The following is a 21,006-nucleotide window of genomic DNA, read 5'->3' on the forward strand; positions in this document are numbered from 1 at the left end:
AGTTTTACATGTGTTCCTCTAGCACCATCTGCCTCCTCATCTAATTTGAGCCTTCCCAGGGCTGGGAGGGAGGGCCAGGGGTGGAGGGATGGCTCAGATGGACCTCGGGGTGGAAGCGGCCCCTTCTGGGCCAGCTGGGGCTGTAGGGCAGGACCTGGATGGACAGAGAACATGGTACCAGGGGAGTGAGGCTTCTGGCTGAGGAGAAAAGTGTCAAGGCCCCAGGGCATGGCCAAAGTCCCCTCCACTTTGGGAGCTGGAACAGGGTCCACCACCAGTGCCCTTCAGACAGGGGTGGTAGTGCAGGCATGGGGCACAGCACAGGGTGAGGGGCCAGACCAGTAGGCCCCTTCTCTCTGCCCCTCTCTTCTTAAACTTGCCCCCACCTGGGCCTTTCATGAGGACAGTAATTGAGTAATTGATGAGGGTGGGCGGGCAGGCTTGGGGCACTAATTGTGGCGTGTGCAGGATCCCAGGGCCAGCATAGGGCTGAGCTGGGTAATTAGTTGTTTTTAAATAAACGTCAGCGGGCATGCTTTAATTAAGCCTTCTTCCCAGTGAGAGCCTTGGAGATGTAATCATAGGGAGAGAGAGACACACACAGAGGGAAGAACATCAGCTCACCAGGAAGGCCTGTCCTGGTCACAGGGGCTACAGCGGGATGGTTGCTGGTGCCCTAGCCTGGCTGACTTGTTGAGGGCGAGGGGATGGTCCAGGACAGCCAGGGGGCCACTAGGACCCCTTGGTGGCATTAGAGGGTACGGTGAGTCTTCCTTCATCCTAGTCCAGCCATGGTCTTAGGTGGGGTAGGGGCTATGGCTCTTCCCCAAGTGGTCAAAAGAGATTTCCATATTTCATCTTCCCTCTTAAAAGCTGTGGCCCCTCCCCTGTCCCAGCAGCACCTACCTTGGGTGGCTGAGGTGACCAGGATAGCAGTGACACACAGACTCCAGAGCACTGCGGCCAGGCGGGCCATCGTGGCAGCCAGGGGCACGTCCGGGACTCTCAGTGGCCTGTGTAAGAGGCCTTGCCCCGCATCACCTGGTGGACACCACAGCCTGGCCCACCAGCCTAGGGGAAGACAGGGAGAGTGAGGGGACGCAGAGGTGACCAGGCCACTCTCTTCTCCTACTGCTAGCCAAAGACTTCTGTTCTGCAGCCCCAAGGGGCTGACATTCAACTTACAGGGCCCTCGTCCAAGGCCTGTAGCTACACTGCACCCCCTTTCCTATATCCTGGCAAAAAGACCCATCCATCTTGGTACCTCTGACCAGATTTCCACTTTTCCCTGCTAGAAGCTCCTTCTGGGGGCAGTTCATCAAGATGTCCCAGGAAGGCCTTGGACACCCCCAAAGCCTCTTCCCCATCCCCAAACCCTGACCTCCCCACTCAGCACCCTCACCCATGAGCAAGGAGGAAGGTAAAACTGTTGTCTTCCTGGGTCAGGACCCGGGCAGGCTAACCCAACATGCAGACTCCCAGTCTTGGGCATGAATCCAACCCAGCCCCAGCCCCCTGCTTCCTGTCTCCTGCACTCTGGTGGCTCATTAGAATCCAGCTGGCTGGCGCCACAGATGGAGAACCAGGGACCCCTGAGTCCCCTCTTTCCCCAGGGTAAACTGGAGATAAGCAGGTGGTGTGAAGGGGGATGCTGTCCTCTCTGGGGGACCTGGGGTATACAAGGGAGGACGGGTGCTGTGCCCCCCGCCCCCTCCTTTGTCCCTGGGCACAGTGGCTCTGTTTCTTCCTACCTCCCTCTCAGGGGCACCTTATCACCTTCCTCACTGCCCCAGTTTCCTGAGATCCTCTTAAAGTTGCATGCCCAGATGTCCACCCTCAGCTTTTTCCTTAACTCCACCCTGGTTCCCCAGGCGTGGCCCCAGCCCAGTGGCATCAGTCCCTCCAGGAACTTGCTAGACACACACTGAGTGGGGCCCTCTGTCTTCTCTGGCTGTCACCACAGCCTGTCCTATCCCGGGCTTTGCTAGTGTCTCCACTACTGAGCTGATGCTTTCCAGATCTCTCATCTCTAGTCTGGAATCTCTCAGCAGAGCCCTAACTACTGTTTCCCCCCAAAACCAAAGCCCTTGTGAAGTCTAACAAATGGCTTAGTGAGCCCCCTGAACTCATTTCTGCTTCAGCTGCTCCTGTTACTCCTTGGCCACACCAGGCCCTAGGGCAGGGCCTTTGCACTTGTTGCTTCCTCTGCCTGCAGGTTCTGCCCACCAGTTATTCACATGGCAGGCTTCCCCAGGTCTTTGTCCAAATGTAATTATTATCTGGTGTATGAAATGTTCCCTTCACAGGACAGGGATCATTAAATTATTTTATTCATGGCCCATATACCCAACTTTAAGAACAGGCCTGGCGCATAATAACGAATTACTTGTCAAATGAATCTCAGACCCTAGGAATCTGTCCTGATTCCTCACCTTTCCTGCAGTCCCTGTTAAAGGCACCATAAGCAAATCCTATAGGCAATTTGCCAGCAAAATATCTCACCAACCTGCAGGTTTCAGGCCTACAGCACCCCCACCGAGGACCAGACCACCATCGCATGACACCTAGCTGTTGTCCTGGCCTTCTTCCTGGCCTCCTAGACTGCCTCCCAATCTACCCGCTACTCAGAGCTAAGGTACATTGACCCAAGCATTAACCTTCCTTTGCTTCTCTATTAGGGTCTTGGTTTCTCACCACAGCCTTGAGGACATGAGTGATCTGGTGCCACCAAGCCCCCTGCCTCCTCCCTCCTGTTCCTAGAACATTCCAACTCCAGCCTCCTCCTCTTCCCCCCCCCCCCCACCCAAGACTTTGTTTGCCTGGGCTGTTCCCTTTGCAAGCCTCTCCCAAGATCCCCAGACATCAGCTGCAGCTTCTACTCATTCAGGGCTCAAGCACAAGGTCACCCCAGCAGATGATTTACCCTGCCAACCCCCCCCCCAAAAAAAACCCCAGAATCCACCTGCCGTCCTCATCTGCCACTGTTTTCCCTGCTTTATTTGGTTTTCTTTGTCTGTTTTTGAGACAGGGTCTTGTTCTGTCACTCAGGCTGGAGTGCTATAGCATCATAGCTCACAGCAACCTCAAACTCCTGGGCTCAAGCGATGCCTCCCAAGTAACTGGGTCTACAGGGTTGAGCCACCATGCAAGATTTTTTTATTTTTCTATTTTTTGCAGAAACAAAGTCTTGCTATGTTGTGTTGGGATTATAGATGTGAGCCACTACACCTGCCCCCTTTCTCTGCTTTTAATTCATAGCTCTCACCTGCACTTAAAATGACCTTTTCTATATTGGCAGATCTGTTGTCAGCCTTCCTCACGAGAATATAAACCCCTTTAGGGAGGCAGGAACTCGGTACAGTTCCTCAATAAAGATCAGAGAGGCACATCCATGGAGCAGGAATAACCTCCTCCATACCTCGGTCTCCTCATGTGAGAAATGAAAGGTAGTATCTGCTGGGCAGCCCTGGATACCCGCTCCCCATGCCTCCAGCAACTCTCTGTCTCATCCCCACAGCCCAAGCCTTAGGAAGTCCCCACTCCACAGCCATGTGTCCCCTGGCAGCCCTGACCAGACTCTGCCTGTGGCACTTCTGGATCATTTGATAACATTTCACATTGGGAGAGGAGAGGATCCCTTCGTTATATTAACTTCCTTATTTCTGTCATAGCCGTGATCAGGTTCAGGGGAGGCACTGATCCCAGCTTGGCAAGTATTCCTCTCAGGCTTTTGGAGAGTGTTCTTTCCCCTTGCACCAGGCATCGGAGCAAAAAGTTCAACTGCTTCGGTGAAGTTAAAATGGTGGGGAGGCCACCAAATAGCAGGGTCTGGAGGCAGACAAACCACATGAGTCTAGATCCTGACTCTAGATCCTGACTCTGCCTCATACCTGCTGTGTACCCCTGAGCTTCTCTTCAGCTTCCTGGCCTGCAGTTCCCCAGCTCTGCAGATTTGCAGGGTACTAGTAAGAACAGCAGTCTACCTGCATGTTGGGCCAGAATAGGATCCATCAGAGGGTGCTGTTTGTAGCAGGGTGCCAGTCAGAACACGAGGAACAACTATCTGAAAGGGAGAGGGGGTCCTTCTGCCCCTCCCAGGCTACACCCTAGAATGCTGGGAACCCAGATGGAGTCCTGGGGCCTCTTCCCCATCCAACCTCACACCTTTAGACAGCTCCTATACTGCGATGACCACCGCATTTGCCCTCCAGCCCTGCCCCTCTCTCACCACCTACATCTCCATCAGGGGTCTCCACGGCACCTTTAGTATGACCACACCAAAACAAAGCACCCATCAACCCATATCAGCCCAAACACCAGAAGTTAAAAACCCTTAACTTCTTTCCCTTACCCCTAAACCCAGCTCAGGAGTAAGTTCTGGTCTGTCTACACCTCTAGAACATGCCAGCATTCGTCCACCTATCTGTCCTCAGTGTCTGCCTCTTTAGCCCTGGGCCCTGACCACTTCCCAACTGCCCTACAGCCCTTCTGTCCCCAAAGTCTAGGATCTCCTGGAAGACAGAGGGGCCTTTTAAGAAAAATTATGGTATAATTTTAACCATTTAAACCATTTCTGGCTAGGCACAGTGGCTCACACCTGTAATCCCAGCACGTGCTTGAGCTCAGGAGTTCAAGATGAACCTGAGCAAGAGCAAGACTCCGTCCCTACTAAAACAGAAAAACTAGCTGGATATTGTGGCAGGTGCCTGTAGTCCCAGCTACTCAGGAGGCTGAGGCAAGAGGATTGCTTGAGCCCAGGAGTTTGTGGTCACTATGAGCTATGATGCTATGGTACTCTACCCCGGGCACAGAAGGAGATTCTGTCTCAAAAAACAAAACAACAAAACAAAACATTTCTAAGTGTACAATTCAGTGGCATTAATTACCTGGTCATTTTAACCAATAAGTAAGTAAGTGAACTACAATTCAGCAGCACTAATTACATTCTCAATGTTAAGTCACTATCACCACTATCTGTTTCCAAAACGTTTTTTTCCCTCATCTCAAACATGAAACAATAACTCCCCTTTCCTCTCCCCCAGCCCCTGGTAACCTTGAATCTACTTTCCATCTCTATGAACTTACCTATTCTAGGTATTTCACATAAACAGAATCATACACTATGTGGCCTTTGTGTCTAGCATCTCTCAAAAAGAACTGTCATGCATTTGAGGTTCATTCACTTTGCAGCATGGATCAAAGCCTTCTTCTTTTCACAGCTGCATAATATTCTATCATATAGATGGACCACATGTTGTTTATCCATCCACCCGTTGACAGATACTTGGAGTTGTTTCCACACAGGGGTCTTTTATTTTCTCCCAGGGTTTACTGAGGTGTAATTGACAAAAATTGTATATATTTAAGATGCACCACATGTGTTGATATCTATGTACACTGAGAAATAATTACCACAACTAAGATAACCACCAACGTATCTATCACCTCTTCCTAGCTACCAGGTTTTTTGTTGTGGTGGTGAGAATACTTGAGTTTACTCTCTCAGCAAATTTCAAGTATGTACCACAGTATTAGCTATAGTCACCATGCTGAAAGCTTGTATCCCTCCACCCACATCCCCTCTTCCCCCTGCCCCAAGCCCATAACCACTGTTCTACTGTACTCTCTGCTTTTGAGTTCAACTTTTCTTTCTTTCTTTCTTTTTTTTTTTTTAAGATTCCACAGATAAGTGAGATCATGCGATAGTTATCATTCTGTGTCTGGCTTATTTCATTGAGCATAATGTCCTCCAGACTCAGTCCATTCCAGAAGGGTCCTTTTTTTTTGAGACAGAGTCTCACTCTGTCACACTGGGTAGAGTGCCATGGCATCATGGCTCACAGTAACCTCAAACTCTTGGGCTGGCTCGATCCTCTTGTCTCAGCCTCCCGAGTAGCTGGAACTATAGGCGCCTGCCACGATGCCTGGCTACTTTTTCTATTTTTAGTAGAGATGGGGTCTTGACCTTACTCAGGCTGGTCTCCAACTCCTAAGCTTAGGGAACTCACCCACCTGGGCCTCCCAGAGTGGTCCTTTTAAAGATGATCTTGACACATGTGCCCCTGCTTTAACCCCTTGAACACTTTTTGCTTGCTCTCCTACAGCCACTTGGGTGTCCACCTCACAGCCTCAGCCTATGTCCCAAACCTCATGTCACTTAGGCTAAGAAGTGCCCTACTCAGAGGAGACCCAGACACAGGCCTTGGCCATCTTGGCTATCTTTTATACAGGGTATAAAAGCTGTGCAAAAGGACAGATTCATACACAGTAAATAGGGCTGAGCCTGGGACATAGCAAGGAAAAAGCGTCCCTTGTTACCATGGTCACCATCTGTATTAGTCAGCTTGGGCTGCCGTGACAAAGTACCACAGACTGGGTGGCTTAAATAGCAGAAATTTACTTTCTCACAGTTCTGGAGGCCAGATCCAAGACTAAGGAGCTAGCAAATCCAGCTTCCTTTCTATCCCCTCCCCCAGGAAAATGAAAACTCATGAGGGAGGGACTTGGTTTCCCTGACTGCTTTCTTGGTCCTTAGAACACGGAGTATGTCCCCAAGCAAATATTTACTGAATGAACACAGGGGAATGATTAAAGATGATGATGAATGGGGCGGCGCCTGTGGCTCAGTGAGTAGGGCACCGGCCCCATATGCCGAGGGTGGCGGGTTCAAACCCAGCCCTGGCCAAAACTGCAACAAAAAAATAGCTGGGCATTGTGGCGGGCGCCTGTAGTCCCAGCTGCTCGGGAGGCTGAGGCAAGAGAATCGCGTAAGCCCAAGAGTTAGAGGTTGCTGTGAGCCGTGTAACACCACGGCACTCTACCTGAGGGTGGTACAGTGAGATTCTGTCTCTACAAAAAAAAAAAAAAAAAAAAAAGATGATGATGAATGGTCTGGCATGGTGGCTTGTGCACTCTTTGAGGCCAAGGCAAGTGGATCACCTGAGCGCAGGAGTTGAAGACCAGCATGAGCAAGAGCCAAACCCTGTCTCTACTAAAAATAGAAAAACTCGCTAGGTGTTGTGGCAGATGCCTGTAATCCCAACTACTTGGGAGAATGAGGCAAGAGGATGGCTTGAGCCCGGCTCCTGTAGCTCAGTGGCTAGGGCACCAGCCACATATACCAGAGATGGCCTGCCAAACAACGACAACTGCAACCAAAAAATAGCTGGGCGTTGTGGCGGGTGCCTGTGGTCCCAGCTACTTGGGAGGCTGAGGCAAGAGGATCGCTTGAGCACAAGAGGTTGAGGTTGCTGTGATCTGTGATGCCATAGCACTCTACTGAGAGTGACAAAGTGAGACTCTGTCCCAAAACAAACAAAAAAAAAGATGATGGTGAAGACAGCTGGAAACAGGCATCTGTCCTTTGAATTGGGGCTGGTTTACATTTGACCTGCACAGGCTGGGCACCATTGCCTTAGGGGTGCATATGGAATTCTCCAGGAGCTTGAAGCTCACCTCAGAAGCTCTGCACATCCCCAGAGGGGACCAGTCCTACTTGGTAGGTGGGAGACCCAGGCCTGACCATCCCTGTGACTTTGGTGGTGGACTGGGAGCTGTTATGGATTAATGTGCATCCACCCAAATATGTTGAAGTCCTAACTCCTGATACCCCTGAATATGACCACATTTGGAGTCTTTATACATATAATTTAAAATGAAGTCATTAGCATGGGTCTTAAGCTAATATGACTGGAGCCCTTGTAGAAAGAGGAAATCTGGGCACAGATAGGCATGCGCACAAGAAGGCCATGTGACAATGAATGCAGAGATGGGAGTGGTGCTTGCAGAAGCCAAGGAATTGCCCAAGATTGCCAGAAACCACCAGAAACTAGGAGGGAGAACTAGTAAAGATTCCCCCTCAAGGCCTTCAGAAAGAAATCAACCTTGCTAACCCCTTAATCTTGGATTTAGAACCTCCAGAGCTGTGAGACAGTAAACTTCTGTTGCTAAAGCCACCCAGTCTGTAGCACTTTGTTACAGCAGCCCTAGGAAGCCTATATGGGGGTCAGGACACTTAAGGAGTGAGCGAGAGGTGAAGGAGAGCACAACTTTGAGGACACCATTCATATAGAACAACAAATGACCAGGATGGAGGCGAGAGGTCTGACCAGACTCTTCAGTAAGGACCTGCCGAAGATGTCAGGGACTGAGACCAACACCTCCATGTCCCATTTGGAACACCTTCCACATGCAGCTCATTTAATCCTCACAACAGCTTAGTAAGGGAGGCACTTGTACCCACATTTTACAGGAGGAAAGAGAGGCCCCATAGCTGGAAAGACATACCCTGGCGAATGCCACTGTTAAGTAAGCCTTGAACCCAGGGAGGCCTGGTGATCTGGGGAGACCCTGGGAACCAAAAAGGTTCCCTTCTGAGGTCTCTGCTGCATTCGAGTGACTGTATGTCTTCAGAGCTGCACATGCCTAGAGGTTCTGTACCTACCAGACCAAGTGAGTTCACACCTGTGTCTGTTCCCACCTTGCACCTCAGTTGTCCCAGGTGGCCCCATTTCACATGTGGGAACTGATGGACACTTGACCCCAGGCTTGTCTACTTGTGGGTCATACAGTTGACCACCCCTGCCAACCACCCACCCACCTGCCTCTGTTTGGGTCTGAGCCCCAAGTCCAACTCAAGTCAAGGGTGGGCACAGCAGGGTGGGCCACTGAGGCTCAGATTCTGCCCTCGGGTGCCCTAGGGAGGGTAACAGGAGGAAACGCTGGCTGCCAGAGAAGAAGAGGGTGCCTCTAGTCTGCCCTAGCCTGTGATTACCATGGCGACCCTCTGTGCTCAAGTGGGTGGGAGTCTGAGTGTCCGCGGGGTGGGTAGGGCAGTTCTGAGCCCCCCACAACCTTGCCCCTTTCTGGCAGCAGGCAGCCCCTCCAGACATAGATCTCTGGCTGTACCTCCTGTATCCTGCCCACTCCTCAAACCGTCACCTGTCACCCACCTCCTCCAGGAAGCCTTCGGGAATCCACATGTATCCCTGGGGAAATAGCAGCTGAGAGTCAAAGCTCCTGGGTCTGAATCTGCTGTGTGGCTTCACACAGGGTTGTTGGTCTCTCTGAGCCCATTTCCCCATCCCTGCATCTTCATTCCCCCTCCCAATCTCAGCAGATAGCAACCTAGCCACCCCAGATATTCTAGGACCACACAATCAGCCTAGATCCCTCTTCTCTCGCACTACATCCAATCTGTTCTCTACCACCTTTCTTGAGCCTCCTCTCTAATCCAGCCCCACCACCTTCCTGGACAATCCTCCCTGCAGGCGTCTTCAAACTTTTTAAACAGGGGGCCAGTTTCACTGTCCCTCAGACCGTTGGAGGGCCGGACAATAGTTTAAAAAAAAAAACCCCAAAACAAACTATGAACAAATTCCTATGCACACTGCACATATCTTATTTTGAAGTAAAAAAACAAAACAAGAACAAATACAATCACACAGCCTCATGTGGCCCACGGCTGCAGTCTGAGGACCCATGCACAGGCTATTCCTCCATAGCCAGCAGAGGGCGCCTGTGAGCACCTGAATAGGTCATTGTCCTCCTCTACCCACAACAATCCATGGCTCTCAACTAGTTCACAGCAAAAGTCAAAACCCCCAAGGCCTATAAGGCCCTGGACAATGTGACACACAAGGCACAGTCCTACTTTAGGAGCTTTGCATGGGCTGTTCCTTCTTCCCCAGATATTCTCACAGTTCCTCCAACGTCTCCTTTTGGACTTTACTCCAATGTCACCTGCTCAGGAAAGTCCTGCTAGCCCCAGCACTCTTCTACCCTGTCCTGGCTTTACTTCTCCATAGAACTCCCACCAGCATGGCACACATTTTACTTATCTGCTTATTAACTCTCTCCCACTAGATTTTGGCTCTCCATGGTAGGGTTTGCTTACTAGGTATTGTCTGTGGCCAGATCCCCAGGGCCCAGCACAGTGCCTGATGCAAGTAGGAAGTTGATATATAAATGTTCGATGAAGATGCTTTAAAAGGTCACCCAGGCTGCCAAGCAGTGCTGGACTGCGGGGGGTGGGGTGGAGGGGGTGGAGGCTGTTCAAAGCATTCCTTACCCTTAGATGCCTCCTCCTGGGTTGCTCCCATCTGATCTCCACCCTGAAGCCAGAACAATCTTTGCAAAATGAAAGCCTCATTCCATTCCTCCTTGCCTACAATCCTCTATGGCTCCCTTCTGCCTCTAATGCCTTAACATGGTCTCCTGCCACCTTTCCATCACCTTCTCTGTCCAGGTACCTCCCACAGTGCCTATTCTTTCCCCCACCCCTCTCTCACACACACACACACAGTTCCAGGACCTCTGTTCCTGTTCTCTATTCCTTTCTTCCTCTCAAAAGCTCTGACCCCCAGAACTGTTTTGGTATTTTTCATATCCACTCTCACAGCACACTGGGTCTCCATGTTCTGATCCCCTGCTTGGACTTGGACTTAGCTATTAAATGTCTGTCTTTCCCACCAGCTAGACCTCAAGGACAAAGTTCCATCCTGGTGGGCATGGCTTTCATTCCACGGCCAGCCTGGTGCAAGGAGTGGATGCTTGTTCATTTGCTTATGAATGAAGATGAAACAAATCAAAAGAACAGACTGTGGCAGGCTCAGAGGCCAAGGCGGTGGATTGCTTGAGCTCAGGAGGAGGCTGAGACAAGAGGATCACTTGAGCCCAGGGTTTTGAGGTTGCTGTGAGCTAGGATGCAACAGCACTCTACCCAGGGCCACAAAAAAAAAAAAAAAAAAAATAGAAAGCAAGCCCAGATTATCCACTCAGTGGGAGTTAACTAAGTCCCCATCTGGCCACAAGTATATGGTGGAAAATGCACCTAAAGGAGAGAGTATGACTAGGAGTATATCCAAAAGACCAAAAATCACTTTGCAAAAAAGATATTTGCACCAGATTATTCACTGCAGCTCAATTCATAATAGTCAAGTTACAGAACCCAATGTCCAGTGACCCATGAATGGATTAATAAATTGTGGTATATGTATATCATGGAATACTATGCAGCCTTAAAAAAGATGGAGACTTTACCTCTTTTGTGTTTACATGGAGGGACCTGGAACATATTCTCCTTAGTAAAGTATCTCAAGAATGGAGGAAAAAGTATCCAATGTACTCAGTACTTCTATGAAACCAACTTATATTTATTCACACTTTCTCATGAAAGATAGATCACAACTATAGCCCAGGATGAAGGAGAGAAATGGAGTGGGAAGGGAGGGGAGGGGGAAGGTTTCATAGAGGGAGGGTAAAAGGCAGGACCACACCTATGGAGCATATTGCAAGGGTACAAGTCAAATCTGTCAACTGTAGAACATAAATGTCTTAACACAATAATCAAGTAAATGAGGCGAAAGGTATGTTGATTGGTTTGATGTAAGCACATCAGATTGTACAAAAAAATAACACAATGTACCCTACACATGCATAAATGTATTCATAATCTATGTGTATAGCACTTAATAAAAAAAAAAAAAAAGGAGAGTATGGGTGTGTGTGTGTGTGGGCACCACCTTCTAAAAAGGTGACATTTTAGCAGAAATCTCAAGGTTAACCATCCAGATACCTGGGGAAAAAGCATCCCGGGCAGTGGGAATGGCCCATGCAAAGGCCCTGAGGTAGGATTATGCTGCAATGCATTGTGACTGGAGCCCCATATGAGAAGCTCAGGGTAGAAAGAGGTGAAGGTGGGGGTGGGTGGTGGGAGGAGTCACAGGTTTGGTTGTACAGGGACTTGTGGATCCTGGAAGGGGACTTTTGCTTTTTTTTTTTTTAGTATGGTGAAAGCTACGGAGGCTTCTGAGTAGAGGAAGGAGGGAGTTTGACTCCTTCTGTCCCCTTCCTCCCATCTGCTGGGCTGTCAAAGCCAAAAACCTGAAGTTTGCCCTTGAGCTGGCTGCTTCCTCCTTTTGATAGCTTCAGGGGCCTCCTGTGGGTCTCCCTCCCTGCTCTCTGCAGCTCTCTCCTATGGAGCTCCCAGCCAGAGGAAGCTGCACAGCCCCTCCACAACCTTGGCAGCCCCATGGACAAACCAAAACACAGATTCACAACCCCAGGGTCAGCCTCTAGCCTCCTCTCTCCACCTTCTCTCTGACCTCTGGGCAGCTCCTCTCTCCCATGGACTCTCCCTCTCCTCCACTTAATCCCTCCTCCCCTGTCAGGTTGCATCTGGGAAGCCCCCTCCTCTAGGTTTCCTCCCTGACTTGTACTCCCTCTGTGCCCTCAGGGGCCTGTGATCTATTTCCATCCACTCCAACGTGTTGCTGCCTAGCCCAGAGCCTTGCACTCTGAGCATGGCGGAGAACAGCTCAAAAGAATTACAGGAGCCAGGGCCTGAGGCAGAAGGTGCAGAGATGCATCTGCACCACCAAATGAGGCAGTGAAGGGGCAGGTGAGGAGCCCAGAGATCCACAGCAGAGCAGGGCATGGTGACTAGCAGGGCAAGAGGAACGAGGTACTAGACATAGCAGCCCCCTTAAATCACAGGTTCAAATCCCAGCTGTGTGAGCTGCATGCCAGGACACCCAAGTCGGTCCTCTGAACTCTGTCTCTCCAACAGGGGAGACAACAGTCTTAACGGTGGCTATGAAATAATATTTAGCGATTCCACACATCTCTTTTGGAGCACCTACTACGTGCCAGGCACTGGGGAACCAGATACAAAAAGCTACAAAGAAGTCGATTGTAAAGAGTCCCAAGAGTTCTTGTTACAGAAGAAAAGGCCAGGAAGAGGGCTGAGTGTGTGGGGAGGTGGTTGTAGTTTTAGTTTTCAACAGGGTGATCAGGAAAGGCCTTCTTGCCTGGGGAAGATGACACTTCCCTGTGAATGTGAGAGAGAACACGAAGATTTCCCTACAATATCTTTCTAGGCAGTGATCACTGCCCATGCAAATGTCCTGGGACTGGGCTGTGACTGCTTGTTTGAGGAATGGGGGCTGGATTCAGAGTGACCATGGGGTGTGAGCTGGTGGGGAAGAGTAGGAGGAGGTGAGAATGGGGAGGTGCCGGACAGACTGTGCAAAGACTCACATGCTTAATTAAGTACACAATTGCTCCCCAAATGGGGCTGCCCCTCTGCTGAAGAGTGTGAAGTCATAGGATGTCCCAACCTTTGCCACCAACAGACACTGGGGGATGCTCTGGGGCGTAGTCTCACTTTGTTGTTCCTGGAAGAGTACCACGGTGTCACAGCTCACAGCAACATCAAACTCCTGGGCTCAAGTGATTCACTCCTCAGCCTCCCAAGTAGCTGGGTCTACAGGCACCAGCCACAAGGCCAGGCTATTTTCTTAGAGATGGGGTCTCACTCTGGCTCAGGCTGGTCTCAAACCCAGGAGGTCAGGCAATCCACCAGCCTTGGCCTCCCAGAGTGCTGAGATTACAGGTGTGAGCCACCTTGCCCGGCCCCATGAATGGTTTTTCCATTTTTAAAGTGTTGAGAAAAAGGAAATAAAGAACATGCAAGGGAGCTCACGGCAGGCCATGAAACCCACAAGTTTTACCATCTGGCTCTTTGTGGAAGAGTTTGCTGGCCTCTATTTTAGAGCCATGGCTCTCAATTCAGGGCCATGCCAGGCCCTAACCTAGGATGTTCAGTAATGCCTGGAGATATTTTGAGGTGATAGAGGGGGCAGGATGTTACTGGCATTTAGTAGGTGGAGGCCAGGGCAACGTATATAGGCATAGGATAGCCCCCTACAGAGAATGACAAGGTCCCAAAGTCAGGAGTGCCATGGCCAGAAAATCTTATCCTGGAGAGCTAGCCCTGGGTCCCTCACCTGCTGGCATCACTGGGGCAAAAAAGAGAATGCACCTAGCTTCCTGGTCTGTCTGTTGGTGACTGGCAGGGTATTTTTAGCTTCAGAATCTATTTATTGAATCTCTTTCTCCAAATTTTGGAATGAGAAGTAGGGAAGGTGGGGGGAGGGGCTTCTGTTTGGTTAATTCCCTAGAACATCAGAGCAGACCTAAACTAGAGGGAAGGTCTCATACCATCAAAGACTAGGGTCAGTGCCCTGAGAAAGGGGGGAAGGGCAGGTGAGGCTTTGACCTCAGGGGCTCCTACCCCCCTAGCGAGGGCACAGGGTCCTCATGTTCCCCTTCCAGGATCTAACCACATGCCCAGGAAGATAACCTCACACACTCCAGCGCCATGAAGCCACCTCTAAGTCTGCATAGGTGTAGGCTCTGGGATAGGGGCAGGGTAGGGACTGGAGTAAAGGGGAGTCACACAGTGGGGTGGGGAGGATCTCTAGGTCTTTGGAGGAGCCGCCCTTCACTATTCACTGATTCAGGTAAGATTTCTTGAACACATACCGTAGGCCAGGTATGATTCTAGCGCCTGACATCCAAAAGCAAAGCCAAGTACCAACATCCTCACACTCTTGGATTCTGATCGGGGAGACAGTAAACAAACAGGCACAAAACATCAGGAAATTACATAGCATGTAAAAAGCTATCAGTTCTATGGAAAGCTGGGAGGAGTGCCGAAAATGGAGATTTTATACAGGGAGGACGAGGTAAAAGATTACAGGGGAGATGATACGCAAGGGGGTGAGAGATCAAAAGCCTTCTTCCAGGTGGAAGGAACAGGCAGTGCAAAGGTCCTGGGGTTAGATCTTGCTTAGCATGTTGGAGGAGCATTGAGGAGGAAAGGGATTAGAAGGAAAGAGGTACAGAGGCAGACCCCAGAATATCCCAAGCCTGGGACTGATGTTGTGCCAGGGTGTGGGGGTGCTTGGGGTTGCTTTGCTCAGAATCTGGGGTCATCATCCCCAGCTGGGGACCCTGTCTACTCCAGAGGGGAGATACAAGCCTTTTCCTCAACTCCTTTGATAGGAGCCTCTTGACTGAAATCACAGTGTGCTATTAGATTGTGAGCTCCACAAGGTCAGGACATGGCCATCATTCCCTCCCAGTGTCCCCAGCAAGGTGCCTGGAAGACAAATCACAAGGAAAATGTATGCAGGTTGCATGAAAAAGTGTACCCAGCCTTGCTCTGAGGAGCCCGAGAACACACACCTGAGCACAAGCCTGCAGGTGCACACAGATGCAGACAGGCCCATGCATGCACAGACAGCTGCTCCTTCCAGGAACTCCCCCTCAACACACACAGCGCCCCCTCTCCAAAACTCAAATACCACCACATAAGAGACCACAGGATAAGCCTATTGGACACGTGGCCACACACATACTTGGCTGGATTACCATATAAGCCATGCACACTGAGAACATATACACATAGGTACAGACAGACAGACAGCTGACAGAGGACTAAATCCTAGATTCCAGGGGCAGTAGGATGGCCTCTCATGTCAATACTTAGCTTCCTACCCCACCTGGGATCCCACTTGCCTCTTCCATCACTTTGCTCCAACCCAGGCTAGGAGGGATGCTGTCTTGCCCAGGTACCTCCAGGGTCACTGGGGTTCCCTGTCTGGAACGCCCACCTCTGGAGCCCCTCCTCTCACTGCCCATGTCAGGGCTGGAGGAGGGGAAATGTCTGGCATCTGGAAATCAGATCCATGAGAAAAGCCCACATAGAAACCAGAGCCTTGTGTGTCCTTGGCCACATGTCTGGCCGGGGAGGCAGGCGGGGGCAGAGATGAAGCTCCAGCTCCCTACGGCCACTGCACAGGGATGGGGAGCTGCCCCCACTCTTCCTGATTCTCACTTACTGCCCCCCCCCCCCGCAAAATATCTGCTGGGGCCAAAAGTGCCATGCCACATACTCTGCAGCCAGCCTGGTGGGGCAGGGAAGACATAGATGCCAGAGACGCAGGAAGCATGCCGTCCCACACCCACGTGGAGATGTCAAGGGCCAGGAGCCCAGACCGTTGATGCAAATAGATTCCCATTCAGCCAAGGCACCCATAGGTCCCTCCCAGTGTGCCCACAAGGTCTTCCTAAGCCCCCAGGAGAAGGGATTCCTCTGGGAAGGTAGGGAATAGAAGCTGGGCCCCTTCTACCTCCTTCCTTCAGGCTGCTGCCCAGGTGTGCTGATCCCTAGCTCGCCACCTTCCCCCAACCCTGAGTGCTGGCTCCACACCCAAGGATAGGCTCCACTGTAGGCAATTATGGGGGATGTAAGCCCTCCACAAATGGGAGTTGAGGCAGGCATTGTGCAGGGAGGGAGGGTATAGATGGGTATCCCAGGACAGAAGCTACAGGCACATGGGTGGGCCAAGTCAAGGCCTGAGGGGTGTCACCAAGGGGCAGGAGGGAGACAGTAGCAATAACAGCAGGGGTGGGGGTGGGGTGGGGTCAGCAACCACATGTGAGCACAAGCACACACATATAAGGCTCCGTGAATGGGTGCGATGGCTGCCAGCCACAGAATTAGTTCCCTTTTCCTCTTTCCAGATGATTTTTCATCTCTGTAATTAATGGGCAAGTCAGTTCTGAACGGCATGGCAGGCAAATTGCTAGTTAGGAAAATCACGGATAATTTTCTCGATATGATAATGAAGGTTGTATTCCTTCTCTTATTCTCCCTGTTTTCATCCTACTTCTAAGTAATAAATGTGGCATTTGTAGGAGAGGCACAGGGAGGAAGAAGAAGTCACCTGCCCCCCAAAGCTGGGATCTGACCTGGGCCTACACAGTCCCCTGGATCAGGAGAGATGAAGAGGACAAGAGGTGTGGACCCTCTGTGGGGGTATCCTGACACCCCAGGAATTGATTCAGAGTGCCAGGCTTGAGGGAGCAGGTGGAAAGCAGGAAGCTGTTAGCCAGAGGGCCTGGAGGTTACAAACTCATGTTGGCCCTCAGGGTGCCGGGGAGAGGTGTAGAAACTAGTGGCTCTCTCCAAACAGCATGGAGGTCAACAGGCCCAGAAGAGACATCCACCCTGTGGTGTCCCCCTCACCTGTCCCCACACTGCCCAACCTCCTCTCCACAGTGAAAGAGAGACAGAAACAGATGGAAAAGGGGAGAAGGGGAGAGAGAAGGTGAGGGAGACGGGGAAGAGGAGGGAGAGGGGAAGGGAGAAGGAGGGGGGAAAAGAGAGAGAGAGAGGGAGAGGAGGCGGCCAGCCATCTTGGCAGCCATTTTGAACCCCTCCCCCACACCCCCAGGCACACCACATGTTGGGATGTGGGAAGACAGACTTCGGCTCCCGGTCCTGTATAAGCTGGGAGGAAAAGGGGTCCTGCCTCGAACTGGAATGGTCAGACACCCACACAGCTGCCACAGCTGGGGACAGAGGGGCTGAGGTTAGGGCACCAGGCAGGTACAGTGAGGTGCAGTGCGCTGACCTAGACTGGAAGTGTAGGGACAGGGATACACATGGAGGCTGTTTGCAGCAGGACACTGTCTTCAGATGGGGGCGGCGGGGGTAGGGGGGTTCACTGGCCCGAGCCTGGGAGGTCATTTTCTTTCCATGGCGGGACAAGCACAGCACCCTCCTCTTTGGACCTGGCCTTGAGTCCCAGGCCCTTCAGGTGGGAGGATAACAACTGAATCTCCCCCTCCTCGGCTCCAGCTCTATCCAATGCCCACCTGGGGTGGGGGTGGGGGTTCGTCCTCGAAGCACGAATAATCCCGGTGGATCAAACCTGACAGCCTTCCAGGCCGAACCTGGTACCACGAAAAGATTGTGCCTCGCTGCACCGCCCCCCCCCCCCGGATTGCAGCCGATTGGACACCACAGACCCCTCCCCATCCCCTGCGCCACTGACTCCTGGAGAAAAACAACCCCCAGCCCAACATCCTGTGGTGCTAGCCCCCAACACCGCTCCTTCGGGGCCCCGGGCCCGCGCGCGGCGCGCACACGCACCATCTCCGCTGACACCCAGACACCTACACAAACAGGGCGCCAAGCACCCGCGCGCACACGCACCGGGGACACGCAGGCACCGCCGCGCCGCTTCCCCACAAAGGCTGGCGCGCGCGCGGGCACACGCAGCCACGCGCGGGCACACTCGCAGTCCCTTCCCCCAGCCAGGCACCCTGCGGCCACCCATCCGCACCCCCGCACCCACAGCATTCCGTGGGGGTTGCTCCTCCCAGCCCCCTAGCCGGTGGAGGTGGGGTGCGGGAAGCCCCTCCGGCTCAGGTGCGGTGACCTGCGGCTCCAGCATCCCCTCCCCCTCGCGGCCAGGATAGGCCTTGGCTCCCATCCTTCCACCACCCCACTCCTTGCGCACACCTGGCTCAGGTGCGGCGTCCCCCTAGCCCAGAGTCCGCAGACACTCACCTGTCCAGCGCTGTTCTGGGGTCGGCCCTGCGAGTCCCTCCTGCGGCTCCGTGAACCCGTGCCCCCCGCCCGGCACATCTCCCGGAGCCCGGGCAGGGGAAAGCGGGTGGGGGGTGGCCGGGCGAGGGCGGCCTCCGTGTCCTTTCTTTCCCCTGGCCCAGCACCACCGCCAACGACCAAAAATTAAAAAAAAAAAAAAGGCGGATTACACAGCTCCAAAGGCGGCCCCCTCGCGGCGGCAGAGGCTCGGGGCTGGGGGCTAGCGGGTCTGCGCCCCTCCCCGGGAGGGAGGCGCTGTAGGCGGTGGGGCGGGGGCGGCGTCAGAGCTCCGGGGGCTGGGGCGAGGCGGAGCGCCCCGAGGCGGCGCCGGCAGCGGTCCGCATCTCCCCCGCAGCTCCGCGGCCCCGACGGAGGAGGCACGTGTGCGCCCAGGCGACTTCCCAGCTCACGCCAACGGCGTAGGTGGCCGAGGGGTTAACGGGGCAGCCAAGACGCCCCTGCAGGCCCCCGCCGCCCCGCGGCACCGCTTCGGGGCTTGCACGGTCCCATTCGCCCGGGCCTCCTAGGCAGACAGCGGGGCGGGGGCGCCGCAGCGCCGACAGCTCCCGCGCCGACGGTTCCGGCTCCCCGCAGTGGCCGCAGGGGGCTCGGGTAGGGGGCGGGCGACGCGGAACTGGTTGGCGGGTGCGCGGCTGAAAGCGGGTGCCGCGGCGTAGCGCCCCCGGTGCGACCGAAATGGGGGCGCCAGGCCGGGCCTGTGGACACCGCAGGACCGCGTACCTAGCCGGCGCCGGGCACCAGCAATGACAAGCCGCCTGCTCGCCCAGCTCTCCGTCGCACTCGCTCCGGGAGGGGGGCGTCGGGCGCCCGTAAAACCTGGCCTGGAGTCACCGCCAGGGACTGGCTGCCGCAACCTGCCTGGGCTCACTGGAAGTTGCCCCCAAAACCCGAGCTGGATTTTGCTTCTCTTCTCCACTTCTCAACCCACCTGGAAAAGCCAAGAGAGGGAAGTAGACGTGCTGGATCCTTGCGTTAGATCGGGGAGTGGTGGGGGGAAGGGCGACAGGTACAAGAAAAACCCGGAGCGGATTTTCTAGCAGTGAAGTAAAGGAAAGGCTCTGAATCTGGTGAGGGGAGATATGCGGGGGGAGGAGTTCTGGGAAGGTTATGCAAAACCCGGGTTGGATTAGACAGAGATGGGAGGAACGGGGTGGGGGCAGCTGCGACTTGGCAAAATGCACTCAGGGCACGCAAATTTCAGGCCGGATTCCTCCTCAGGAGACAGAGTAGTGCGTCAGGCCAAATGCAGTGGCAACAAGCAAGACCCGGCCTAGAGTTTCCAGGACCTGGGCTCACTGAGGGCTCTAGTAGTAAGGGGGTACAGGCTGCTCGCATCATCCTGGCAGAGACGTGCAAGGGGGAGGGGCAAAAAGAGGGCTGGACTCTGGGTACGAAAGGATTCGGCGCGCTGGCTGCATCGGAGCAGGCAGGTAAAAGTGGTTTCTGGATCTAGGGGCGATGAGAAGGGAATGTGAGGTGGCCGCTACCCTGGGAGACCGGACCTACAATAAAAGGCGCAAGAGGGACACAAAGCCAGGACTGGAGCTCAGGGGAAGGGATGAGACCCCAGCATAAGATCCCAGGGCAACGGGATGGCTTGGAGCTAACCGGGCAGCAGGGGCGGAGGGGATTGCTAGTGGGGAGGTTAGTATCTATGAATGCCTCAAAGGACTTGTTTTTAGGGTATGTGGGGGGGAGGGTCATGAGAGAAAAATCGAATATATGTTCTTGGCAAAAGCAAAAACCCAGCACGGATTTTCACCATCTTGTAACCACACTGCATCTGGTGGACTCTAAAAAATAGGTCAAAGAACAGACTTGGGTTTCCAGGCATCAGGCCCAGTGAGACGAGGGACAGGTTTTAGGTTGAGGCAGAAGGAGCCCCATGTCTCCTCTCTGGAGTGGGGAAGGTTGTCTAACTTGGCTTGGAACTCTGCAACCAGAGCTATGACTGCCAAGACCCACTGTGGGGGCTATAAAACCGGGCCTCAGGCCAAAAACAGGCACTTTTGCAGAATAGACAACTCAGTGAGGGGTTGGGGGTAAAAGGATGGGGGGTGGGGGTGGGGCAGAATTCTGGAGGAGGGAGGTAAAGGTAAGTCCCTGAGAGATAAGATCTGGTCAGGATCTCTGGAGACCAGACCTGGAAGCTGGGCTTCTGGCTCCATTTTATGAAACATTGGGACAACTCTAATACTGAGTGCTAGGGAGGAGCAAAACCTGGATTTGGATCCTTAGGGAAAGGAGTTCATCCAAGAAAGCCTAAATGTTGCAAGCAGCCAACTCAAGCAAAGTTCAAAGTCAGGCTGAATCTCAGCAAATCTCAGGGCAGACGAATTCTGATCTGGATTTTAGAGAAAGGGGAGGGAGAAAACTGCACCCCCTCTGTGTTGGGAGGAAGAGAATGCACTGCTAACCAGCTTTTTGCAGAATGGGTAAGAAATTGGGAAAGGTGGTAAATACACAAAACTTGGGGCAGAGTTGGATGGGAAAAATGAATATCTAAGAAAGCCTGAATTGAGTATCTGCAATACAATGAATTTGGCCTCTAAGAATCCCTTTCCAGAAGCATGTCCTGGTGGTTGAACTAGGGGAGAAGCAGGGTCACCAACTTCTAGGCTGGCTAGGTGACCAGGCCCCACCTCTGTGAGCAGCCATCATTTCAGGACTGGTCAGGGATTGTCAAAGACCACAACCTAGACCAAATCTAGCTCAAAAACTTCAGGAACCAGTGGTGGGTC

General features: G+C 52.9%; 1 protein-coding gene across 3 annotated transcripts in view; it reads right to left on the reverse strand.

Annotated features, from left to right (window-relative positions):
• The window catches only part of ADGRL1 (adhesion G protein-coupled receptor L1), a 47,770-nt gene extending 28,598 nt beyond the window's left edge, over positions 1-19,172 (reverse strand). For all 3 annotated transcript variants that reach the window (XM_053586596.1, XM_053586597.1, XM_053586595.1), the window contains exons 1-2: positions 18,206-19,172; positions 907-1,071 (exon numbers count right to left, since the gene is read on the reverse strand). In XM_053586596.1, coding sequence (XP_053442571.1) covers positions 907-976 — 70 coding nt within the window. In that variant the 5' untranslated portion in view covers positions 977-1,071; positions 18,206-19,172. The remainder of the gene's footprint in view (positions 1-906; positions 1,072-18,205) is intronic.
• Between the last annotated feature and the right edge of the window lie 1,834 nt (positions 19,173-21,006).

The sequence above is a fragment of the Nycticebus coucang genome, chromosome 3 (assembly GCF_027406575.1).
Source record: "Nycticebus coucang isolate mNycCou1 chromosome 3, mNycCou1.pri, whole genome shotgun sequence".
Classification (NCBI taxonomy): Eukaryota; Metazoa; Chordata; class Mammalia; order Primates; family Lorisidae; genus Nycticebus; species Nycticebus coucang.